This window comes from Peromyscus maniculatus, chromosome 9, assembly GCF_049852395.1.
Source record: "Peromyscus maniculatus bairdii isolate BWxNUB_F1_BW_parent chromosome 9, HU_Pman_BW_mat_3.1, whole genome shotgun sequence".
Lineage (NCBI taxonomy): Eukaryota > Metazoa > Chordata > Mammalia > Rodentia > Cricetidae > Peromyscus > Peromyscus maniculatus.
The window spans coordinates 117,909,787-117,934,283 of NC_134860.1; the positions used below are offsets into that span (position 1 = coordinate 117,909,787).

At 44.3% G+C, this 24,497-nt stretch overlaps 1 protein-coding gene and 1 pseudogene across 2 annotated transcripts in view; one reads left to right on the plus strand and one right to left on the minus strand.

Annotated features, from left to right (window-relative positions):
* The window catches only part of Rap2a (RAP2A, member of RAS oncogene family), a 28,438-nt gene extending 21,686 nt beyond the window's left edge, over window positions 1–6,752 (plus strand). Inside the window, exons 2-3 of one of the 2 annotated variants that reach the window (XR_013042615.1) lie at window positions 3,158–5,149; window positions 5,217–6,752. Coding sequence is in view for 1 of the 2 variants with exons in the window: in XM_006978760.4 (XP_006978822.3) it covers window positions 3,158–3,395 (238 nt within the window). In the remaining variant the exon portion in view is untranslated. Of the gene's footprint in view, window positions 1–3,157 lie in introns of both variants that reach the window. The other variant, XM_006978760.4, reaches the window with a different exon arrangement.
* Window positions 6,753–22,645: 15,893 nt separating this feature from the next.
* On the minus strand, window positions 22,646–23,190 carry LOC102911178 (large ribosomal subunit protein eL18 pseudogene; annotated as a pseudogene).
* Between the last annotated feature and the right edge of the window lie 1,307 nt (window positions 23,191–24,497).

A 24,497-nucleotide genomic window follows, 5' to 3' on the forward strand; every position in this document is an offset into this window, starting at 1 on the left:
GTTCAGTTAGCAGAGGTACAAGGTTCTCTGACACTGCCTGGATTTTCACCCTCATTACTACATGAACTAGTAGCCATTGGGTCCCACTACATGAGGCCCTGTGTCCGCCTGCCCGTTTGAGAATCAGCTGTAGAACAGTGCCAGGCCCTTGGCTGTCAGCCTGGTCAAGGAGAGGCGAGGCAGCGTTTGTAGGCTGGCCCTCCCTGTCTGTTGTAACTTTGAACCTCCAGACTGAAAGGCACATGTGTCAGCCTGCTGCTGATATCTTGATATGTTTGCAAGTTTTGAAAAATCCACATATTCTATTAGATCTTTTCAACTAAAAGTATGTCTCTCTTCAGTATAAAATAGGATATAGCATTGTATTTAAGCTTTAAAATCTTCCTTAAGATGTTTTCTCTAATAAAACAGAAACTGTTTGCAGTCTACCTCAGGCTGGCCGCCGCTTCACTGTGTGACTGAGGGTGACCTTGGAGTCCTGACCTTCCCACTGTGTGTGCTTTCCCCAGCTCAGCGTCAGGAAGAACTGCTTCAGCGCTTGCGTTCTTACGGGCTGGTTAGGTGTTAACTCCAGCTCAGTAAGCTTTCCTTGGTACCTTTCCTAAGTTGCTCCATTAACAAGCCAGGAGAGGAGAGTGCAGAGGCGTCCTCATGGATAGAACAGATTAGGGACTGACATCTGATACAGTCAGCACTATCAGCTCACAGTCAGGCTGCTCAGTCCCCAGGTAAAGCTGACGTGGACCGTGGCTGGTAAATTGGTAAATGGGTCTTTGTTCTGTGGCTTTCTTGTCATCTGTGCCACCAGAGGCCAGTATGTGTGCAAGAGTCCTGAACTAGAAGGTGTTAGTCCCTGTGTCATGTGCAGAGGCCCCGGGGACAGTGTGCCAGAGTTCATCCAGGCCACTTGGATGCAGATCCGAGCTGCCCTTCTGTTCCCGGAAGAAACACCTTGATGTCGTCCCACTCTTTTAGCCTTACTTTTTTTATACATGTGTGTTTTTGCATGTTCTTGTATGTATGGAGACCAGAGGACAACCTCGCACATCATCCATCTTTAAAACTGTCTCTCATTGTCCTGTAGTTAAGCTAGACCGGCTGGCCATTGAGCCCCAGGAATGCTCCCTTCACTGGCCCCCCAGAGCTGAGATTAGAAGCATGTGCAGCTGTGCCTGGCTCTTTACGTGGGTTCTAGGGATTCAATTTGGGTTCTTACTGCTTGCAAGCAAGCACCTTACTGACTGCACGGTCTCCCCAGCCCTCTTATTTTATGAGACAGGGTCTAGCTGTGTAGCCTGTGCTAGCCTCAGACCAAATAGTCCAGCAGCCTGTCTCCTTAGTGCCGGGGCTGCTGGTGTGAGCACCACACCGGGTGCTCCCACTTACTTTCCCGTTGCTCTTGTGTGTTGCTGCCTGGAATAGACCCTCACTTAGGCCGTTGACTTGCTCTCTTGCCAAAGGAAACATAGGTGTCCTTTGGGGAGATACTTGGCTTTAGGAGATACTTGACAGAACAGTAAAATTGTATAGATATTATGTGGGGGAACCTACCCATAATTCCATTTCCAAATATGCTATGGGAGTTGTGCCTCAGCGGGGTCTTGCCTGCTTCTCTCTTTGGAAGGTTAGCTATCTTTAGTCAGATTGTGTAAGACCTCCATACAGTCTTGCCAAACATGTACATGCACTAATTTATACTAAAATCACAGAAATAGAACAACAAAAAAGCTTTGAAGTAACTTTTAAGATGAAAGGCTGGGAGTGGTGGTATATTGTAGCAGGAATCTCTAAAAGTTCTTATTAATAAAATCAAACCTGAGGCCAGTTATTGGGGTCCATGCTGGTAGATCAGAGAGACAGAACAAGCCACAGCTAACCTCACCTGGCCAACTTCTCAGCTGGTCCTGTTTTCTCAGACTGGAAGCTTCTGTGTCCTCATCCCAATGGCTCTCAGCTGAACTGTGCTGCTCAAAAGCCTGAAGCTTAACCAGCTAAAAGCTTCTAGTTTCTGGTCCTCACACCTTATATATCTTTCTGCTTTCTACCACCACTCCCTGGGATTAAAGGTGTGAGTCACCATGCTTGGTTGTATCCTTGAACAGATGGATTTCTGCCTCTGGAATGCTAGGATTAAAGGTGTGTGCTACCACTGCCTATCCTAAGTATCTAGTGGCTTTTCTGTTCTCTGACCCCAGATAATTTTATTAGGATACACAATATTTTGGGGGAACACAATACCACCACAGTATATGCCTTTAATCTCAATACTTGGGAGGCAGTGGCAGACAGATTGCTTATGAGTTCAAAGCCAGCCTGGTCTATATAGAGTTCCAGGCCAGCCAGGGCTACACAGTGAGGGCCTATCTCAAAAAACAGCACGAGAACTCGGAACTAGCCTGGTACATAAACACTGAGCAGCGCTGGGTGTTTCTGTCTTCTGACAGCTTTCGAGTCCTGCTCTTCATGTAGCACCCACTGAAAGAAGTATTATTGGGTGCCAGTGTGACTTGGGACCTCTGTTTCTCTATTCTTTTTTTTTTTTTTTTTTTTTTAATCATTTGTTGGTTTCAAAGTTCTAGGTCAGAAGAAAGAGAGGCAATATCTCATAAGGCTGATGACTAAAATTTTTAATCCTTAACTGTAAAAAAATTTCACTTTTTCTTCCTGCTGGCTGAGGAAGTAGGGTGTGCTTCTATTTGATGCTTCCCATCTTGATGAACTCTATTACAGTCTTGGTTTTCATTTTCTTTGCTGTGTTCAGGAGCTGTTTAGAACATGATTTGTTTTGTGTTCTTATAGAATAGAGTAAAATACTAACAATTATGTTAGCAGTAAAGCCATGATTGCATGACTGGCTGAAGTTCTGAGCAAGTATCTCATGGAACAGATAGCATTTAAATTAAGAGAGGTCCATCCAGGATGCTGAGAATGATTCCCCAAGTGTATCTGGAAAGGATACATAATTGATTAATTGAAAACATCGTTTGAAAAGCCCGTTTCTGATCCCCTCTGAGAACAGAAGGCCCTAGGCGGACGCCAGGCCAACTGGTGCAGGTCATTTTTCATGGGCTGAAGAGACCGTTTATACTGCACTAGGAAAACAGAAAGAAAGTCTTTCCCCCGCCTGCTAACTGCTGCACTATGTGTGTTCTTTCAGGTATGAGAAGGTGCCAGTCATCCTGGTGGGGAACAAGGTGGACCTGGAGAGTGAGAGAGAAGTGTCCTCCAATGAAGGCCGCGCCTTGGCCGAAGAGTGGGGCTGCCCCTTTATGGAGACTTCTGCTAAGAGTAAAACCATGGTGGACGAACTCTTTGCAGAAATTGTGAGGCAGATGAACTATGCCGCTCAGCCTGACAAGGACGACCCATGCTGTTCTGCCTGTAACATACAATAGCACCGACATGGCTGTCCCGGACAGGACGCGTCTAGACTCGTAGGCCCCAGTAACCTGTCTACTCCGTCGCAGATTGTAGGATGGGTGGTGTGAGTCCACAGTGCACCGCAGCCCTCGGGCTGATGGTCAGGTGACGCCTCTGAGTCCCTGTGGGTCCAGTGACTGCAGTCTCCACCACTGTCCTCAGTCTTCTGTGCATCTGCAACCTGAAGGCACACCATTGAGCTACAGGGTGATCTCACTTGAAGTGATGATGGTATTGCCACTGAGTTAGCAGAGGCCGCTGTTGTGTTAATTAAAAATAATCAGGAGAGAAAAACCAGATGAATTCCTATAACCACTAACAATTAAAATATTTTGTTGTCTTTAAAAAAAAAAAGTAAAGGAGAAATATTTTCCTACAAGAGTGCTGAAGTCATGAGTTGATGGACCTTCCAGCCGGTGTATCCCACCAGGTGAACAGCTGGCCTGCCAGCAGCCCTGCAGGGAGAGTCTGCTCAGCCGACACACTTCTGTTGTTCAAAATGATGCTTAATTGTAGGTGTTTTCCTAATTTGTGACATGAAATCCACTCACCTATCAATCCTCAGTAGAGTAAAAGTCAGAACAAGGTTGTATGAAATCCAATCTGGCTTTAGAATTTGTTGAATCACCTGCTTTGCCACAGGAAATAGCCTCTCATGAGGGCTCATGAGAGTTGAAAGTGCACACCCACCCTCTCTTAACGGAGCAGGGATGGTCTATTTACTGAGCAAAAAGGAAGCAACTGAGATGGAGAGGTTGCCTAGCCTTACTAACGAGTCGATTAACCAGTACCATCGTGGAAGGAAAATGAAGCCATGTTACATCCACACGTTCCCGTTTGCAGACCCTCACAGGACAGGACAGATATTTGACATTGTGTGTGTGTGTGTTCATGAAAGCAGCCTTTAAGGGCTGTGGTTGCAATGTGACCCTTGGCTCACCTGCTTTGGAAATCCAATTTGCTGTAACAGAGCTTTATTGTAGGCATAAAACAAAACAAAAACAGATTGAGTAATCTGTGAAGTAATTTGGGCTTAAAAGTAGAATATAAATTACTATAGAGTGCAATGGAAGGGGACGGAACCTTTTCATCTCCCTTCCCTGGAGGACCATGGAAGGGCTTCTTGTAGCTGTTCTGCCCTGATTACTGAAGTGGCACATACGTCTAGACTGAAGCTTTTGTTCTAAAAGGGTGCTGAAGCTCAGCATGTTTGGTTTCCATAGCCGTGGAGCGTTTATCATTTGCATGAGTAATGGCACAGGAGAACCCTATCCAGGAGTTTCATGGTCGGTGTGGAAGAGGTAAGTGCTGGGGAACGCCTGAGCCCGCCTGAGACCAGTTAGGCCTTCCGGATCAGTGCCGCTGAGCCCGGACACACTTGGCACCCACACCTTCCTGGCTCCACAGTCTTGTGCAAGTAACCGCTTAGTCTTATGTGTGTAACTGAGAGAAGAGTGTGTGTTTGTGTGTGCATGTGTGTTTATTCCTAAGAATTTGGCACAATTCAGAGATCATTGCCTCTACTGAGAATCTATACTACAGAACATAATGTATAAGGAAACGTTTTTAAATTATTAGTCTCTTATAAGCCATTAACTCCCCCCCCCACCCCCCGCAAGTGTTTTAGTAACTGGCTTTAAGCTTAGAAGATAGAGGGAAAAAAAGGTCAATGGTGTTTGTCATATGTGAGAAAAACAAATAAATAAACAAATAATGTGGGTGAAACCAGGTTGTGGTGTTAGGGAGTCATATGTGAGAAAAACAAATAAATAAACAAGTTATGTGGGTGAAACCAGGTCGTGGTGTTAGGGAGTCTGAATGTTTTTATCTTCACTGTCATTTTCTCCAGTTAGGAGGCACTGCATTCATAGGGCAAAAAGTTCTAACCAGTTTTCTTGGAACAAAGTTCATTATATGAAAGCTAATTTGACTCAGACATATCGAGAAATCAGATTCAAGGAGTGTGTTTTATCTACTGAAATAGAAATGGTAGTGCATTGGCCTGAGGCCTCTAACTTGTGAGACTAATTCTGATTGTTAAACTCCCATAAGGAATAGCAGGTTGTGATATTGCACATTCGAAGCAGCTGTCCCGGTTCACGGTTTCACACCATGGATGGCCATGGAGACAGGAAAAGGGTCACGTGTGAGAAGCCTGGCAGGGGGTGAGGTGGAAGTGTCTGCCATACCTTCAGGCGGCTTTCCTGGGAGGCTACGGTTCCTAAGGCCTGGTGTTTGCGCCGGTCCTTCATAGTGCCCAGGCGTCACTTCCCCACCACAGACTCTGCCATGCCCTCCTCTGCTCCTCTGGTGTGAACCTGACTGCTGTGCATGATGTTTGCCAGGATGGGAATCACAGCCCAGGGACAGGAACACGACACTTGGCACATGGGACGGCAGGCCGCACAGGAGAGCCAGTGGCTCCGCCTGCCGTTTCTTCAAAGCCCCATCCAACTAGAAACTAGAGAAATGAAAGTTGGTTCTAACATGCCTTAAGAACATTATGGTTTGACCCAAAGACCCACTTTTCTTTAGCTATTACCAAGTTTGCTTTGCTTTTTTTTTTTTAAACATTTATCAAAAGGCAGGGTTTTTTTTAGATTTATTTCTTTTAAAGTGTAACTTGTGGGTTCTTTTACGCTGTGGTAGTGATGGTAACTGATGCCTTTCCACCGTGAGCTTCCGTGAGACAAGCCAGCATGTGCTGAGGAGCCTTCGGGGTCTTCCTCCACCACTGAAAGGTGCTCTGATGCTCCCACCCTCTGCTTTGTAGAGTTGGGGTCTGACCCGGCCACTGCAGCTGCCGTCACTCTCTGTGCTGAAACTACTGATGCTTGCGTCCCCGCGTTGCCCAAGGGCGTCTGCTCTGTGCTTTCCAGTGTGAGTGTTGCTGGTGAATGTGAAGCTGCTTTGTCTGCTGCTCGTGGGTTTGTTTGGTTTCCCAGTCCTTCATCAGTAGCCCCCTGTTAGCACTGGTTAAGCTTTAATTGTCTCCTCAGCCAATCAGATGTTAGACTGTGGGGTCCTTCTGTTTAACTTGTCCTTGTGCATCCGTTAATCCTCCATCAGGGGTTCTAGAATGGCTGCAGGAGATTTTGAAAACAGACTTACCATTATTGATTTGGGGGTTCCCAGAGATACAGTTCACAGTTAATTGTTGAACTCTAATACAACTGACCATTTAAAATTGAACAACAGTTTATTGTTTTGTAACAATGTCGAGTAAGCCCCGACATTTCAATTGAAACATGAATTGTAGTTATAACTCAATGCAAATTCAACAGTTGTATTTGGAGTTAAATTATTTTAACAAATAAATTTATTTAATGAAACTCTGGCTTGTTGGTTGCTTCCACTTGGGAGATGTATTTGTTATATACAAAAGCAGAACACTGCCACAAAGCAAGACCAAATACTCTTCATCCAGAACCCTTTGAACCAAACTAATCAAGGGTTCATTCCATAAGAAGGAAGACTGATTGATCGTTTTCATGGCCTTTAAAATGACACAAGAAGGTTTGGAATCAGCATAAATACATTCTGAGTATTTTCTTTATCTTAATGATAGCTGGTCAACTTGAAAACTGGCAGAATTCTCGGTAATTCATATTAACTGGCAGCTGTCTTATGGGCCTGCCAGCACCATTGGAGGTCTTCAGTGTCCACCCACGACGCCAGGAGGCTGTCTTTGTTGTCAGATCATGTGGTCTGAAGGTGCCAGAAGCTGGAAGTTGCTGTCCTGTGGGGCTGGGGGGCCAGCTTGTATGTGAGGCCCTGTGAGCTGACCGTGGCTGTTGATTGTCTACAGCCTCAGCTGTGCTGATAAGGCGGCCATTCATTCCCCTGCCAATTTAAAGGCTGCCTTTGGTTATGTGCTCTTCAAACTCCCTGGCAGCATTCCACCAGTTGAGAAGCTTCATTGTTTCAGAGTAGAAGAACGATTTGAATGAACATAACAGAGGCACTGTAGGCAGAATGTCAGTATTTCAAGGAAAATGCCTATATTTTCGTACTCAGTATCTGTGGACTGGCTTTATAGTCTCATTTGAACTGTTTAGAAGGTATACTTTCATCAGATTCTTCCTTTAGGTGAGAGAATATCTGAGGCCAAAAAGGAGTGCTCTGATACTCTGTCAGGTTTGCATGTACTGTTTCTTAGAGGTGCATGAACGAAAAGATACCTGGCAGGAGGAATCAGGAGTCACCCAGTATCAAGCCCTGATGACCTCTAGGACCTACAAGGCCAAAGATGTTGGTTGTCACAGAGTCCCAGGAGAAGCCATGGACCCCCTTACTTCTTAAAGTAGCTCTGTGATTGTATAAATACTAATAAAGCATGTGACAAATGAAAAATTTGTCACACAAGATCACTTGGATGGCCTACACTTTCCATGGTATCTCAATAGCTTTTGCTCGCACACTCTCTCCCAATTCATTAACCATTGGATTTTAGGAGAATTGCATCTCCTAGGTACACTGATGCATTGTTACATTCTTCACATATTTCCCTAAAACATGATCTCATTACCTCTTGAGAACACCTTCAAGACGTGCTAACCCACAAAAAGATGAAGGGCAGACTGCTTGATAGATTTAATACAGAAGAACTTGTTCAGCACGTGTGTATTAGAAGGAAAACACGGGTGATCATTTGTGTCCTTGCAAAAAAGTAACACTCACACTTCAGCATTTATCCCAAAGCCAACTATGGGCCATTAGCTTGGGAGAACAGATGACCCCAAATACCATTTTTCACTAGGTAGCAATTTCATGACTCTAGGTCAAGACTGGTTTCACATACCTTGTGGGAGCATCAGCTTGGCAGCTTACAGCAGTTGGGAACTGTCTGCCTGCAGTAGGCTGTTGCAGGAATCTTAAACGTTCTTATTAATAAAATCAAACCTGAGCCAGTTATTGGGGTGAACACTGGAAGATCAGAGAGACAGAACAAGCCACAGCTAACCTCACCTGGCCAACTTTTCAGCTGGTCTTGTTTCCTCAGACTGGAAGCTTCTGTGTCCTCATCCCAATGGCTCTCAGCTGAACTGCTGCTTGAAAGCCTGAAGTTTAACCAGCTAAAAGCTTCTAGTTTCTGGTCTTCACACCTTATATACCTTTCTGCTTTCTACCACCACTCCCTGGGATTGAAGGCTCACTTTCTGGAATTAAAGGTGTGAGTCACCATGCTTGGCTGTATCCTTGAACAGATGGATTTCTGCCTCTGGAATGCTAGGATTAAAGGCATGAGTGCCACCATTTTCTAGCCTCTGTATCTAGTGGCTGTCTGTTCTCTGCCCCCAGATAAATTTATTAGGGTGCACAATATTTTGGGGAACACAATACCACCACAGTAGGCCTCCGAGACTGATGACATTCCTAGCCCTTGGGTTAGTGGAAGCTAGTTGTCTATTAGGACATGATGGTTACCTACTAGTCACAGGGATAGATGTTGACTCAAACAGAGATGGGCAGTGACCAACTGTCAAGGGGCTAAAGATAACCCAACATTTTGGTTTTGTATCTGCAACACTCCAAGCCTCCACACTCAGAAGTTCTGACCATCAGCCATATTATAGAATCCTTTACGGTGATGAGGCTTTTTTCTGGAAACTTCAGGTCACACTTGGCTTGCTTGATTTTATGTTTAGTATAAAATCTTCCTATTTCAAAGGTGCAGCTGCCCAAGATTTCCTTGTGCTTCATATTTACAGTTGTACAGTGACTGTGTTTTGTGCCTGACTTGAAGGAAATCAGGTACTAGCGAAACCAGAAAGGGGAAGTTGGCCCGACTCCCCATTCTAGAAACAGCCTCGTCTTTACTGTCTGCACAGAGGTGGATGCACCACGGACACAGGATGCACAGCCTGATGCTCCTGAGGAGACAAGTCTGTTCACACTGAAGGTCACATGGCTGCCAGCGGCGGAGCTCCGTTTCTCAGGTCTCTCTCACACTGTAGCCCTGGTTGGCCTCAGACTTGCTCCTGTCCTGCACCTCAGCTTTCTGCATGCCAGGGTTGTAAGGCAAGAGCCGTCACCTTTGACTAATCAGTGGGCTGGAGAGGTGGCTCAGTGGTCAAGAGCACCGACTGCTCTTCCAGAGGACTCGGGGTTCAATTCCCAGCACCCACATGGCAGCTCACAACTGTCTATAACTCCAATATCTGACACCCTCACATAGACGTACCTGCAGGCCAATGCACATAAATTAAAAATAAATTATTTTTTAAAAAATCACCTTTTCCTCACTACTTCTTATGCTCACGTTGAATCTGCCTCATCCAGCCCTTGCATCTCAAGAGTTACTCTGTAGTTTGGCCCCGTGCAGGCCATAGGAACAGAGGCACATTCGGTCATCTCAAATACTGAAAATGTCCGAGTCTCCTCTGCCTGCCTGTGTTTTAAAAGGCAGATACCAATTAACCTACTGGGAAGAAATAGTGTGTGCCTTCCCTGCACTTGCATGCCAGGACCTCAGGTTGTGACTCATAACCAAAATAAAATGAAATAAAAATATAAAACAAAACTTGTTCACCCATACAGCAGTATTCATTGTATAATATTTTTAGATGACTGTTTTGTTTTTTCATAAGTATAGGCAACGAAACATCGTCTCAGCTCAAACCTTAAATCAGGACAGTGAGGTGGTTAATGTTAGCGTCAGCCTCTCAGCTGCTAAAACCAAGCTGGGGAGACAGGACACAGGTCTCTTGGGAAAGGCTGAGGCAGACATCTTTAAGTCAGGCTGGCAGTAATCTTCATTGAGGAAATGTGATCCTACAGGGAATCTAAAGTAATAGTTCATCTTCTCAAAGGAATTTCGGATAGTAGCCAAGAATACATCTTATTTTAGATGTGCAGTTTCTAATGTCCCTTCAAACAATAGTGACTAACAGTGCCTTGCAGGCCTCCCTCCTGAACAATACTGTCTTGACATTTTAACATGTCCTTGGCCTATGAAAAAAGTATCAGCAAAGGTAAAATGTATAGAACCAAACAATGTAGATACCTAGTCACCCTCTTCTAAAGATGATTGGGTGACTTTGATGACTTCTCTGTAGCCTTGGGAACTCTGTCTTGGGAGATACTAAAGACAGGGATCTCCTCCAAGTTTCACAGTTTTGTAGCTTAAAGAAACTTCTTGTTCCACGTGTGAGTTTAGAAGCGGCACTGTACTTAGAATCCGGCTAACTGACACGCCTAGCTGCTCCCACTGATCCAGTTAAGGGGAAAGACCTTGTTTGCTTTCCCAAGTCCTTTCTAGATAGAACTGTTTTCTCTTGCTTTTAGCTTGGCTGATTCAGTCGGTAGCTCTGTCCAATATGGCAGCCACTGACTACATCGCCTCCCATGAAGCTATTTAAATTTATAGCCATTGAATTGAAGAAAGAATGTGGCTCTTAGCGCTGGCCAAACTGCAATTACACTGGCTACATGTTGAATACTGTGTATCAGACAGCAGAAATATAAGCCATCTCCATCAATTCTACAAAAAATTACAATTCTAATATAACTCAAATTGATTTGTTCAGAAACAAGGACTAAGAACACAGCTGCAGCATCCAGTGTCAAGAGTTCCACTTGTGTGGTCATAGATGGCCCCACTCATAGGAAGGCTGAGGCTGTTGAATGCTATCATAATCTGGCAAAACTCTTTTTTTTCTATCTGTGTGTGTGTGTAGTGTGTGTGTGTGCTGTGCTTGTGTGTATGCATGCACCTGTAACCCTGTGTGTGTTTGTGCTGTGCTTGTGTGTATGCATGCACCTGTAACCCTGTGTGTGTGTGTGTGTGTGTGTGTGCTGTGCTGTGCTTGTGTGTATGCATGCACCTGTAACCCTGTCTATGTGTGTATGTGTGTGTGTGTACTGTGCTTGTGTGTATGCATGTACCTGTAACCGTGTGTGTGTGTGTGTGTGTGTGTGTGTGTGTGTGTGTGTGTGCTGTGCTTGTGTGTATGCATGCACCTGTAACCCTGTGTGTGTTTGTGCTGTGCTTGTGTGTATGCATGCACCTGTAACCCTATGTGTGTGTGTGTGTGTGTGCTGTGCTTGTGTGTATGCATGCACCTGTAACCCCGGTGTCATCCTTAGGAAGCCATTCACATTCTTTAGACAGGTCTTTTTGACCTGGACCGCACCAGTGAGACCAGATAACTGTTGAGTGAAACCCAGAGATCTACCTTTCTCTGCCTCTCCAGCACCAACTACTATAGCACACTACCATACCCAGCTTTTTTTAGGTGGCTTCTGGGGTTCAAACTGAGGTCCCCATGCTTATGACGAAGCCCAGCCCACCATCTTGGTATCTTGATTCTTTTTTTTTTTTTTTTTTTTTTTTTTTTGGTTTTCCGAGACAGGGTTTCTCTTGTGTAGCTTTGCGCCTTTCCTGGATCTCACTTGGTAGCCCAGGCTGGCCTCGAACTCACAGAGATCCGCCTGCCTCTGCCTCCCGAGTGCTGGGATTAAAGGCGTGCGCCACCACCGCCCGGCTGGTATCTTGATTCTTATTGTGGGGATCTTGAACATACACACTGGTCTTTTCAAATTATGTAGTTCCACCCTGCCCAGAGAAGGGTGGAAGTTGGCCATGAAATCCTCAGCCTCTTTTCTATGTAGACAGTAAAGACAAACAGTTGGCAAACAGGATGACATCGAGGAGCCTAGAATTCTTGGGGCCAGTTCAACAGAGACCCTTCAAGGGGACTCGGCTTTAAGTAACGTGTTCCCAGGAATGATAAAAAGCCTCTAACAGCCTGGAAACTCCGACATGGAGAGGAATGCGTGTTCTCTACCAGGTGTTCCAGAACATGGCTGCTGCTTTGCCCACAGGGTGCTTCCACTCCACCTGCCAGTGCTTGCTTTTATTCTCCATCCATGTGTTCCTTTATTTTATTCTTTTGACAACACACTCAATAAATATAAAGCATCTTTTTTGGTAATTAAATATTGTCAAAAGACCTAACTAAAAAAAATGATGTGGCACATATCCTCTATTGCCACGTGGGAAAAGCTAAGTTTACCCTGGCACTAACAACAGATGTGTTGAAACCAAAGGGAGTGATTAGCTACTCTCCTTGATTTTCACCATCACATGAAAACAACAAGAAAAAAGATCCAGTCCCAAAAGATTCATGTACTGTCCAATGAAGAGAAAAGTCTTCATCCATACCAAATTATCCTCCCATTTTTGCCCCCCAAACATAATAATCAGGCCAAGGAAAATAAACACATGCAGTTGTAGTAGAAATAACAGTATGGCTAATACTGGGGTAATTTTCAGGTACCTTGAGAATTAATTACATGATGGGTTATTTTTAGTTATGTTTGAATTGAACTAACATCTGCATTGTTGTATTCCCTGATTTTGTGTGGCCTAAGTCTGTATCAAATGGTGGGAGGAAGACACAGTGTGAATAAACTTCAAAGCCAGAGCCAGTAAAGTGAAAACACTTGCTGCCTGTGGCAATTTGACTGAGAAATGTCCCCCAAGACTCAGGTATTTGAACACCTGGTCCCAGTTTGTAGCACTGCCTGAGGAGGTGCTACAGCGTGCTGGGGAGGAGGTATTTCACTAGGAGCAGACTGCAAGTCCACAGACTCATCCTATCTCCAGTTTCCTCTATACTTCCTGTTTGCAATTGGTGATGTGATCTCTCAGCTTCCTGCTCTGGCCTCTTCTGCCATACCTCTTCTGCCATTATGGACCCCCCCCCCCCGAACTATAAGCTAAATAAACTCTAGATTTTCATAAGTTATGTTTGATCATAGTTTTTATCACAGCAACAGAAAGTAACCAATGCACTCCACAAGCCTGATGGCTAAAGTTCAGTCCTTGGCACCCACTGTGGAAGCCAGCTCCCAAAACTGTTCTCTGACCCCCACCTGTACCATGGCATTTGCCTGAACTCATACATCATACACAAAATGCCCACACTCACACACATACATTAATAATAATAAATCCAGTTGGGCAGTGGTGGTGCACGCCTTTAATCCCAACACTTGGGAGGCAGAGGCAAGTGAATCTCTGTGAGTTTGAGGCCAGCCTCATCTACAAAGTGAGTTCCAGGACAGGCTCCAAAAACTATGCTGAGAAACCTTGCCTCAAAAAGCTAAATAGATAGATAGATAGATAGATAGATAGATAGATAGATAGATAGATAGATAGACAGACAAATAAATAAATTCATCTTAAATTGCAAAGCCAGAGACATTCGTGCTGGGAGCGAAATTGTCATATAAAATGTATTCTCAGTTTTCAGTGTCTTATGGTGGAGGAGAGCTTGCAAAATGTGTACATCACCTACTGGCTAGGAAATAAAGACAAAGGAGAGATAATAGGAAAATAAGTTATTAGTCACAATGTATGTCAAACAATCCTGGTTTTTTAAAACAAAGTCCTCCCATTTACCGAGTTCCTGGCAGCCAAAGACGAGAGGAAAACAAGACTGTAATATTGAAGTGTTCTTGTGATAGAAACAGCCGTTTGTAGTGGGTGCTTCCTTGGGTCCTCTGAAAAGCACACTGTTGGACGCAGCGTATAATCCTACCACCTGCAGAGCATGGCTACCCATTGTTAGTGAGGTGGTTCCACTGCGTGGATGTCTGTTACAACTCTTGTCGGTGTTACTGTTGATCGGATGGTTTTCCATGCCTCCATAAGGGTCAAGTCTTGAAATACTTGGTTTAGGATTCCCAGGAAGATGAGCGCTTTGGTTTGCTTCAGAGATCAGGCTCAGTGACAGCATCCGTTGTGGTCAGGGAACATGAGGAGCTCCAGTGGCATGGTAAGCCAACTTCGGGGACTAACGTGAGGGGTTCAGAGTTTAGTGGCACCCAGATAGCACGTCACAGGAGTGTGGCATGGATGAAGGTGCAAGCACAAATGCTCAAGAGAGCAGGAAGACAGATGAAGGGGGAGAGAGCAGCCCTCAGCACTGCAGGATTCGGTCCTAAACAATGTCCAGAGGGTGCTCGGGGATGGTGTCAGGCACTCAGCAGAAGCCCAGAGTCAACAGGCTCTAAAATTACCTTACCTTCTGAAGCAGTTTTAGAATCCCACAGAAACTGAATGCAAGTATGGAGTGTTCCAGTACATCACCTGGCACCACACCCACGGCCTCCTCCACAGCAGTGTCCTGAGCCAGACTGAGGTACTGTGTTAGTCAGTTATCCCACACCGACATGTCAGTATCACCCAAATCCATCCTTGACATTAGAGTTCACTCCCACATCAGGCATATGTTTGGGTAAATATCCAGTGATGCATATGATAAACTACCCATAGGTTTCTATCCATCGAAGATTCTAGTTCCTTGAAGCCCTGGACAGACTCAACATGAGGCTGTCTTCATTCAGGAAGGACTACTCAGGGTACGGAGAGAGTCGCTGCCACATCCTCCAGAGTCTCGTGGAAAATCCTCAGGTCCCAGCCAAGAGAGTGGAATTGGTGGTGTGTTCGTGTTCTCAGCTTGGGATGCTGCTACTTACCAACTCCAAGTGCGACGTTTTTGAGTGCTGGCTTGGAATGCTATAAATTGTGGCAGGAGGTGGAACCAGCGTGTATAATGGAAAATAATGGAGTGTGGGAGAAATCTAATTAGGAAAAGCCAATTATAATCTTATCTCTGAAGACTGAGACGCTTAGGGAAATGAATTTTAAAGTTAATTAGGCAATAAGATACTGCACCATTTGTTCAAAATCTTTTACAAATTTATATGTTTGATTTCAAAGTGCAATAGCTGTACCTTTTAGGGAGTATATAGATGTTTCTAATGCCTGATAAAACTACACGTGGCAGCATTGGAAACTAAAACCTGACAGAATGCCTGGATCAAAGTGGGAGAGCACACTCATTGCATGATCCCTGTACTGGTGGCATCACACACACACACACACACACACACACACACACACACACACACACTACAGTGAAGGAATGAACTCTACGATGACTATGTTATCACTGTCTAACACGTATTTACTTATTTAACATGTTGCTCAAGAAATCTTACCAAATTCAGTAAAACAAGAAAAAGATATGGACCAGGCGGTGGTGGCACACGCCTTTAATCCTAACACTCAGGAGGCACAGCCAGGCAGATCTCTGTGAGTTCGAGGCCAGCCTGGGCTACATAGTGAGTTCCAGGAAAGGTGCAAAGCTACACAGAGAAACCCTGTCTCAAAAAAAAAAGAAAGTAAGAAAGAAAGAAAGAAAGAAAGAAAGAAAGAAAGAAAGAAAGAAAGAAAGAAAGAAAGAAAGAAAGAAAGAAAGAAAGAAATATGGTACAGATAAGAAATAGCAAACATTAAAGAAAAATATTACAAGTTCATATCTAGAAAAATGGTTAGAAAAGCAATTTAACTAAAAATTAACAAAGTAAATCTACAGAAACTGGTGCTACATGTGGTCAATTAAATGATAATTCAAAAACTCACCCCCCCAACACACACATGTCTTCATAAGAGAGATGAAGAGTTCATGTTGAAAGAAATCATACTCACTTGGGACTTCTTGACAACATTTTGCTTGAAAACATACTACTACTTTCTTGAATTTAATTCAATATCAAACAAAATGTTATTTTTAGGAAATTGATAAAATGATGATATAGTTTTGAACATAAATTAAAAGGAAATACCAGAAAAAAGTTTATAACATAGGAAAAGGTCTTGGGTGCTCAGTTTTAAAATGGTTGCTGTGAAATCAAAATAATTGAGGTGAAAATAAGTAAAATATTACAAAGACTCAAACCTGTTGATTCTGCACAAAGTCAGGCTGGGTTACAGACAAGGTCAGACTGTCTAGACTAGAGACAGTCTCTTCATCTGGACAACGACTCCCATACAGCTGTGAGCAAGGAGAGCGTTCATCTCAGCGTAAGAACTGCTATGGTTTTCCTGTTGTTTTATGAGAAGCACAACTTGAGAAAAATGAGTCCCAAGAACCCAAAGGGGGTCATTCTACAAACTTGGTGAGGCAGATAACTCACAGTGAAGTCACGTTACTGACTTCCTGCTCTGCAGAGACACCCACTTCCGAGTGTGGTGTGTCCTGACGGACCTGAAGATGCAGAACGTTGAAAGGTGCTGAAAAGTGATTTGACAGCATCGGTCAAGAGCTTCAGATGTGCTCCCAGTCTTTGATGGGGTGATCTTAGTTCTAGGACTGCAACTCAAGGGGAAAGGTAGACAGGAGTAAATAGGTTAGCTGCTATATCATATATAACGACTCAGATGTTGAATGGAGAAACTATTAAGTAAAACACAGTGTAGCCACGAGAGAATACATTATGCTATAGACGCAAATAAACGACTATAAATGGTGGTTCTGCAAGATGGATCAACATATGAAGGCACCTGCCATCAAGCCTGGCCACCTGAGGTCCCTGGAACTCACATGATGGAGGGAAAGATATGGATCTCACAAATTATCTTAGGACCTCCACGTGCCGCTTGGCACAGGTACACACACACACACACACACACACACACACACACACACACACACACGCACCCCTAACACTCCAGGTACAAACACACACATACACACACACACACACACACACACACACACACACACCCCTAACACTCATGAACCCATAAAATAAATGAATGTACTTCAGAAAAGAACTATGGTTGACACATTAAAATGAATGTTTCTACTCTATAATGCAAATTAAGCCCTATGGATACCCATATGTGTCATATAAAATACAGTTATTTATTTCTGGATTTTTTAATAGAAGACAAACATTTAAAATTACTTTGTTTATAATATTATACTTGGTATTTATTTAAAATTTTATTTAAAAACAAATATCAATTATAGAAGCATGCTGGTCTGTGGGTCTTTGTGTTAAAATGCACACTTGCAGCAGAAGATCAGAACTCTGCAGAGCCTGAGAGAATGGTAGGGCGGAGCGGAATGTATTAACGTCCACGTTTGTTGTTCTTAAGCTACTCGGGGAGCAAAAGCGTCCGGGGTAAGAACTGGTGGTAAAACAAGTAATAGACATAGAATATTCAGCAGTCTGCGAGGAGATTAATTTTGAGAAAGAACCGATAGAGAAGCTGCAGTGTTGTTTGGCGCCGAGATCTCCGACCTCTTAGCCCTGGGCACCGGGACTGTCTCCACGGAAGAGCAGCTAACACTGACTGCTGGCACGTGGGAGTGTATCTTCACCCAAGGTTGTGTGGAGTTAGTCTCAAGAAGTGGTGAGGGGAAGAGAGCATCTGGATTTGGCAGACAGGAGTTGAAGGGTCTGCAAAACAGTAAACCAAGATGGTGAGACTGTTGGTGCAGCGCACGGCGGGGAAGCTTCTGAGGGACCACTCTCCTCATCCTCATGGCTGGGTGGAAGCAAATTAGCTAACCCGTGCTTGTGACATGCTCTAGTCTCAGAACTCCTCAGAAGGCTTTAAAAATATTACAATCCTAAGGATTAAAAACGAAGAACTTTCTGCCTGGGTTTTGCAACATGCTAGACAAGTGTGTCAAGAATTATTTGCCAAAGATAAATCAAGTTGAATTCACTTTTGTTGAAATGTTACATGCCACTTTAAAAAGCAGAGGAACGCATCAGAAAACCAAACATAAAATCCTGAATGCTTACTGCCTTCTGGCTGAACTTAACAGTCTCACGTTGTTTTAAAGATCTATTTAGTTTTATTTTATGTGTATGTGCATGTATGCATGTTCATCTTGTGGATGCCTGGTGCCCTCAGAGGTCAGAAGACAGTGTGAGATCCCTGGACCTAGAGTAATTTTGAGTTCCTCTGTGTGGGTGCTGGTTCCTGAGTCCAGGTCCTTTGCAAGAGTAGCAAATGTTCTTAACTGAGCCAAAGTCTCACTGTGAAGTCCCAGCTGGCCTGGAACTCATTATGTAGACCAGGCTGATCTCAAACTCAAAGATGCAACCAAGTTGACTCTGAAGATATCCTGGGTCCCTTCTCCTACAGCTTCCCTCTCTAGCCTTCTGTTCTGAAAGTCCTTTACCCTAGCTCATTTAGACATTCTCCTATTCATCTGCTCACCTCTGGAAAGAGCTGAGTTCTTTCAGAAACCTGAAAGCTTTCTCCCTGATAGAGTGTTGTAGATATTTGTTATCACACTGTCTTTCAGAGACCACTACTCTTTGTTGCCTGGTTTCCAGTGCCTTATAAGTCATTTCTTGTTCATTGTTATTTCACTTTTGCAGTAAGCAAAATCTGAGGATCATTTTTCCTTATGTGACTCCTAATAATTCAGATATATTTTACTTTTCCCTCTCTACGTATTCCTTTTTGTCTGTGAAAGCAGAGAGAGGAGAGAGACAGAGACAGAGAGAGGGTGGAGAGAGAGACAGAGAGACAGAGACAGAGAGAGGGAGGAGAGAGAAGGAAGGGAAGAGAGAAGCTATTTGAGAAGCTATTTAGGATTGATTATTTTTGCCAGTTTCATTTTAAAATCTTTTATCTTGGAAGCTGTGCCTACCTGTAGTGTAACAACTGTTAGGGCCACCCGGGTTTTCTTCCGTATTGTCTTTACAGGAAGCTGATGCACACTTCCTCAACAATGCATCAGCTGAAGATGACTTTGGTACTATGTAAATTCCTTCTCACTTACAGCCTACCTTTCATGCTGAGCCCCAAAACATTGTGCTCGCTACTGTTCACGTATGCACACCCTGATACGTCATGCTTCATTGCTTCTGAGCGCTTCCTTGACGTCTGACCTACCATTGAGGCCATTCTTCCTTGTCTCTGGAGATCCTATTTAGACTACAGCTGAACAACTCCTGAGATTTCGTCTTTTTTACTTGTTTTTTTTATTACTGTGCTTTATTTTTTAATTTTGTGTTTGTTCTGTATTTTCACTGGACTTAGAATTCTAGAGTAACATTTCTCTTTTTTCAGTAAATGGGAGATAGCATATATTACATTATAATACTGTTCTTTTATTTATTTTTTCCTTTTTGGTTGTTTCAGGATTGTTGAGAGTGTTTCCTCTTCAGCAGCTTGGGGCCTAATAGCTCTATTATTTTTTAATTAACATTTATTTAGTGGGGGAAGGCACAGAGGTGCCATGGCTTGTATGTGGAGGTCACAGGACGACTTGTCACTTTTCTCCCCACCCCATGTGGGTATGAGAATGGGTCTCAAGTTGTTGAGCTTGGCAGCAACCTCTTTACCACAGTTCTGTGTTCTTCAGCCAGAGCTATCCTTAATCCTGTGAGCCGAGTTATTAACTTCAGCCACTGTACGCTTCAGTTGAAAACTTCTGTTTGGCCCCTTTAGACTGTGTATCTCTTAAATGTTACTCAGTGGCCCTCAGTTCTCTGCCAGCATTTCAGTCTTACCTTTGGTCCCCCCCCCCCATCTGTGTCTGGCCATTCTCGCGACAGGAGTCCTGTGTGTCTGTTTCTGTTGCTTGTTATTTCTGTTTACCTTCATCCAAGGTGTCTTGTTCTTTTCCTCTCACCGGCTGTCTTTGATGTCCAGACAATGCACTTGAAAATGTATTTGTGTAAATGATTTGATGATACTGTCCAGCCAGACAAATGATGCACTAGCAACCCACATTTTATTAGCCACTTTCATGAACTAAACTTTTCTGCATTAGACAGATGACTCGAAACTGGATTCTAGACCACCTGGGACATGGTTGACTTCTGGTTTATTCTTTCCTCTAGGCTACAACTCAAAGCAAAGGGCTTCGTAGGGCTTCTGATCTTGCCAGACTCTAAATTGCGGTCTTCCGTCCACAGTGCACTGGCCAAGCCCTCAGCAGTGTCTGGAGGCCAGCAAACTTCCCCAAGACAAGGGAGGCATCAGATAGCCGTCTCTGTCTGGGTTTCACCCCATTACACCCACTGTCACGAGGTTGTACACCCACCATTATCCTCACAAAGAGTTGCGCTTCCCCAGATTGTCTAGTTAAACTCAGCTCAGAAGCTGGTCTGAATTTAGGTAATGTTTAAATGTTTAATTTCCTTTGTTCTTATCCATGCGGTTGCTATTTATTTATTTTTACTTTAAAAATTGTCTGCATTTCCAACTGACTTTGAAAATTAATCTCAAAAATGTTCAATTCACAACATTTCCTAATAGTCCATCTACTTTTCAAGTTGCCAAAGAAATATTTTTGAGGAAAAAAATATACTACTAGTAATTAAAATATGATTTGATAACACAGATAGGAACAAGTCAACCAAAAATATCAAAACCAAACCAAGGTTTTTGGTGAAATTTAGGCTCATTTTGCCTGTATTCCTCTTCTAAATGAACACTTAAAAATATCGCTTTAGGGCTTGTATTAGTTATTTTTCTGTTGCTGTAATGATATACCAAAATTAACTTTTAAAAAGGATTTATCTTATGGTCTCTGAGAATTAGATACCATTAATGTTGGAAAGGCATGGTCCAGTGGCAGGGCCAGGAGCAGAGAAATCACATATTGTCTATACACAGGAAGCTGAGGAACCTGGAAACATGGCAAGGTTATCAACATTCAAAGCCCCCGCTACCCTGTGACATACTTCCTTCAGCAAGGCGATACTTCCTGAAGGTTCTATAACTTCCACAAAAGGCACCCCTAACTGGTGATCAAGTGTTCAAACTCACGAGCCCGTGGGAGACAGTTCTCATCCAAACTGCATGGGGCTGGGGACACATCTCATTACTGAACACTTTTCTAGCATGGGTGAGGCACAAATTCAGTCTCTGTCTCTCTCTCCTGCTTTCTCTCCCTCCCTTCTTCTCTCCCTAATCCTCCCCATATACAATCACACAGAAAGTTTGTTAGCAGAGCCACACCATCAACCTCTCAGATGTTTTCAGAAGTTCTACAAGTAACTGATCCTGGTTAGAAACAGATGCCACCGGAGCTGCCGCGTGGCATCCAAAAGGTGGGAATTTGAAGTTTGTACTTTTCCGGTTCCTTTTACACCTCCAGGTCAGTACACGACCAAACAGCCACACTCATAAAATATTTGAAGGGGGAAACCAGGCAGTCTCCTACTTCCGTGCTTGGAGGCCTTTCTGTTACCTGAAGCAGCCACTTCAGGCACTGGGTCATCTCCAGCTCTGCGGCTGGTCTCATACAGGTTATGCGGTTTCCTGGGTTACCTGTGGACCTGGCCACAGTCAGAACGTAGCTTCCTAATCCTCAGTCTCTGCTCTTGGGGCCGGACTTTCCGATTCTCCAGCCTCCCAAAGAGAGCAAACACAGAAGTCCCTGTGCTGAACAAGTTTTATGTCCCAATCCCAGGAGCTCAGCCTCAAATATGTTCTGTATAATTAAGTAAACCCCGGGGAAACTGGATTGCTTGCTCCCAGCTACATTTGACCTTTGACAGGCATGGTTTCCTGTGTGACTAAACTCTAAGGACTTAAGAGGGCTCAATGAGAAGTGTGTCACAGAAAGATAACTGGCTTACAGAGGGCCGCCACGGGACAGGTTGGTGAGCTGGATGAGTGGGTTTTGTTTGACTTCCCTCCAGCTTCTTAAATCAGTCAACTCCCCTGTGCTCCCTCTTATAAGCAGAACTCGCCCTAGCTTAAATTACTCCATATTGTAAGAACACTGGGTTTCCAACTGTTCCTTGAGGATGGAGGATGCCCGAACACCTGGGAGGACACTTAAATGACACCGTGTGTCTAGCACTAGCCACCCAGCACAGACTGATGAATGACTTACCACTGGAAGGAAAAGGGTGTCACTATAAATTCACTGGGTAAATGGGGACTCTGTATACACGGGCATATTAGAACCGTATCTCGAAAACCTGAACCAAGAACTCATCAGACTCCCCAGACCAAGGAAAGGCTGTGACTCCCTCACCTGGTCCTCATGAACATGAACGGCTAGCATCGCGAGGTCCCACTGGCTTGCCGTCTGACAGCCTGGCCCGGCATCAAGGGACCAGCGTTGATAGGGAACTGAAGTGTCCCAGGTTAGTTCAGTTCCTGTCAGGTTCCCAGGTTGGCCTCCCAGCCTCCCTGCAGCTCCTTGTTTCCTTAGCCCTTCTCTTGTAGCCATTTTGTCACCAGTGTACACACACACACTGTGTGATGTGTAATGTGTGATTTGAAATTAACATTAGTAAGTAAGTTCGGGTCAAAGGAATCTGTTTGACCTTCCTGGCTAGGGCCGTCAAGAAAAGTGGGAGTATCTGGGGAACTGCGGCCAAGGAAGCCACCATACCGTGTGAATTTTATTTCCTTCCCTCAACACTCAAAACTTTCTTAAATAACAGTAAGATCCAGGGTTGGTGTTTTGTGGCCACAGCTAGCCCTTTGGCCTCTGGAACACTCCAACTTCCCCCCTTGGAGAGGATATAGGACTCAGTGTGGCTGTGTGGGGTTCCTAGGGCCTTGCCAAAAATGCCAGCGCACCTCTCATCCCTCCTGAGGACCAGACAGGAGCACGATGCCATGGAGACTCCAGAGCCAGCTGGATCTTACCCCAGCCTTGAGGAGGCGACATCAGGCTGCTCCCCGGCAGTGTGCTTCAGCGTGGGCATTTCCAGACTCTGCACATCACCTGTGACCATCTCTTCTCTTCTCTCAGCCAGGAAGCTTCATCTTTCCCATCATCCGGGACAGGGACAGATGTGGCGGGTTGGTGTGACTCATAAATACATCTTCAGAACAACCTGATTGAAGGTAGACTTGGTTTGTTTGGCCAGAAACCTGTACAACTTGACTAACACCTGTGGGTAGATGTCCTGGCTCTTGGGCTCCTTACACTGAACTTTTCAGTTCTTGTTGTGGCAAATGTCAACACCCATGATGGTGTACTGTAAATTTATTTTTATTCAATAAATTCTAGCATTACGGAAAGACAAAAACATGATTGTCTATGATTCTAATATAGCATGTTCATGACACTCTGTTGTCAATGATGAGATCTGTACTATTTCAGTCTGAGACATTCTCAGTACCTCATCTACAAACAGGTGGCTAGGGGTCATTTTGCTCCATGCATATAGAAATTACGGATAGGTAAGAAATGGCTCCCTTCATGTTGATGGTCTTGAACTCCAGGTTCACACAGGCTGAGCTTCCAAGCCCCAGTAGCTTGCACAATGTTAACCTTGAGAACCAAAGACCTGTGGCTGTATGCTAACAGCCAGGGTTGCAGTTGTGAATGAGAACTCCTGGAAAGAAGCTGGGAGATCAAAGACTGATGGACTAAATAAAACTCCAGTGAGGTTCAGTGCAGGACCAAATCATCTTGGGCCGTCTTTAGGGCCCTTGGTGGCCATCAATGCCCATCCTCTGTGCGTGACCCAACATCTAGGTGAGCATTAGACAAATCCTTTGGAATGTTCAACCAGACCACTAATTTCCACCAAACAAAGGGCGAAGAACATTCTCAGGTAGTTCTGAGGCCTCCAGCCGAGTTTTTCCCAGTTTGCTGGACCCCTCCCATTTAATGTACCCACCGATGTATTCTAAAAGTGTGTCGATTTATGATTTTCTTGGTTCTGCTTCTGTGAAAATCTCATGACTCTGCTACCTTGTTGGAATACAGTGTTTGGGAGAACACTGAGTCTGTGTTTCTAGGCCATGGTCACTCATGGTTTGCTTCATAATAAAGCATCTCTTTTCTTCCCTTGAGGGGAGGAGAGCTGTTTCCTTCCTTGACACTACTCCGCTAAGGTGGAATACAGCTTCCTCGAGGCCTTTATGAAGTATTAAAGGCTGTGGGCTGACATAATGGTGGTTAAGCTAGTTGCCAAAAGAGGGAGCATTTTATTGACAGCTCACTCTCAAAGCAACCTCACCCAAGGGAGGGGACTGATAGCTGCCAATCACAACGTTAAATCAACTTGGCCACCAACTGCTTAGCTTACCTGAATATAAAAAGATACTGTAGGGCCGGGGTATAGTTCAGCTGAACCCTAACACTGCATGAAGGAGATGTGGGGGTGTCTGTCTGTAACCCCGCTATGCAGGAGATGGAAGCAAGAGGGTCAGAAGTTAAAGGAAATCGGCTTTCAGCTGCCTAGTGAGTTCGAGGCCAGTCTGGGCCACAGGGCTGTCTCAAAAACAACAAAACTTAATGCTTAAAGTAAAGACCTGTCATTAACAT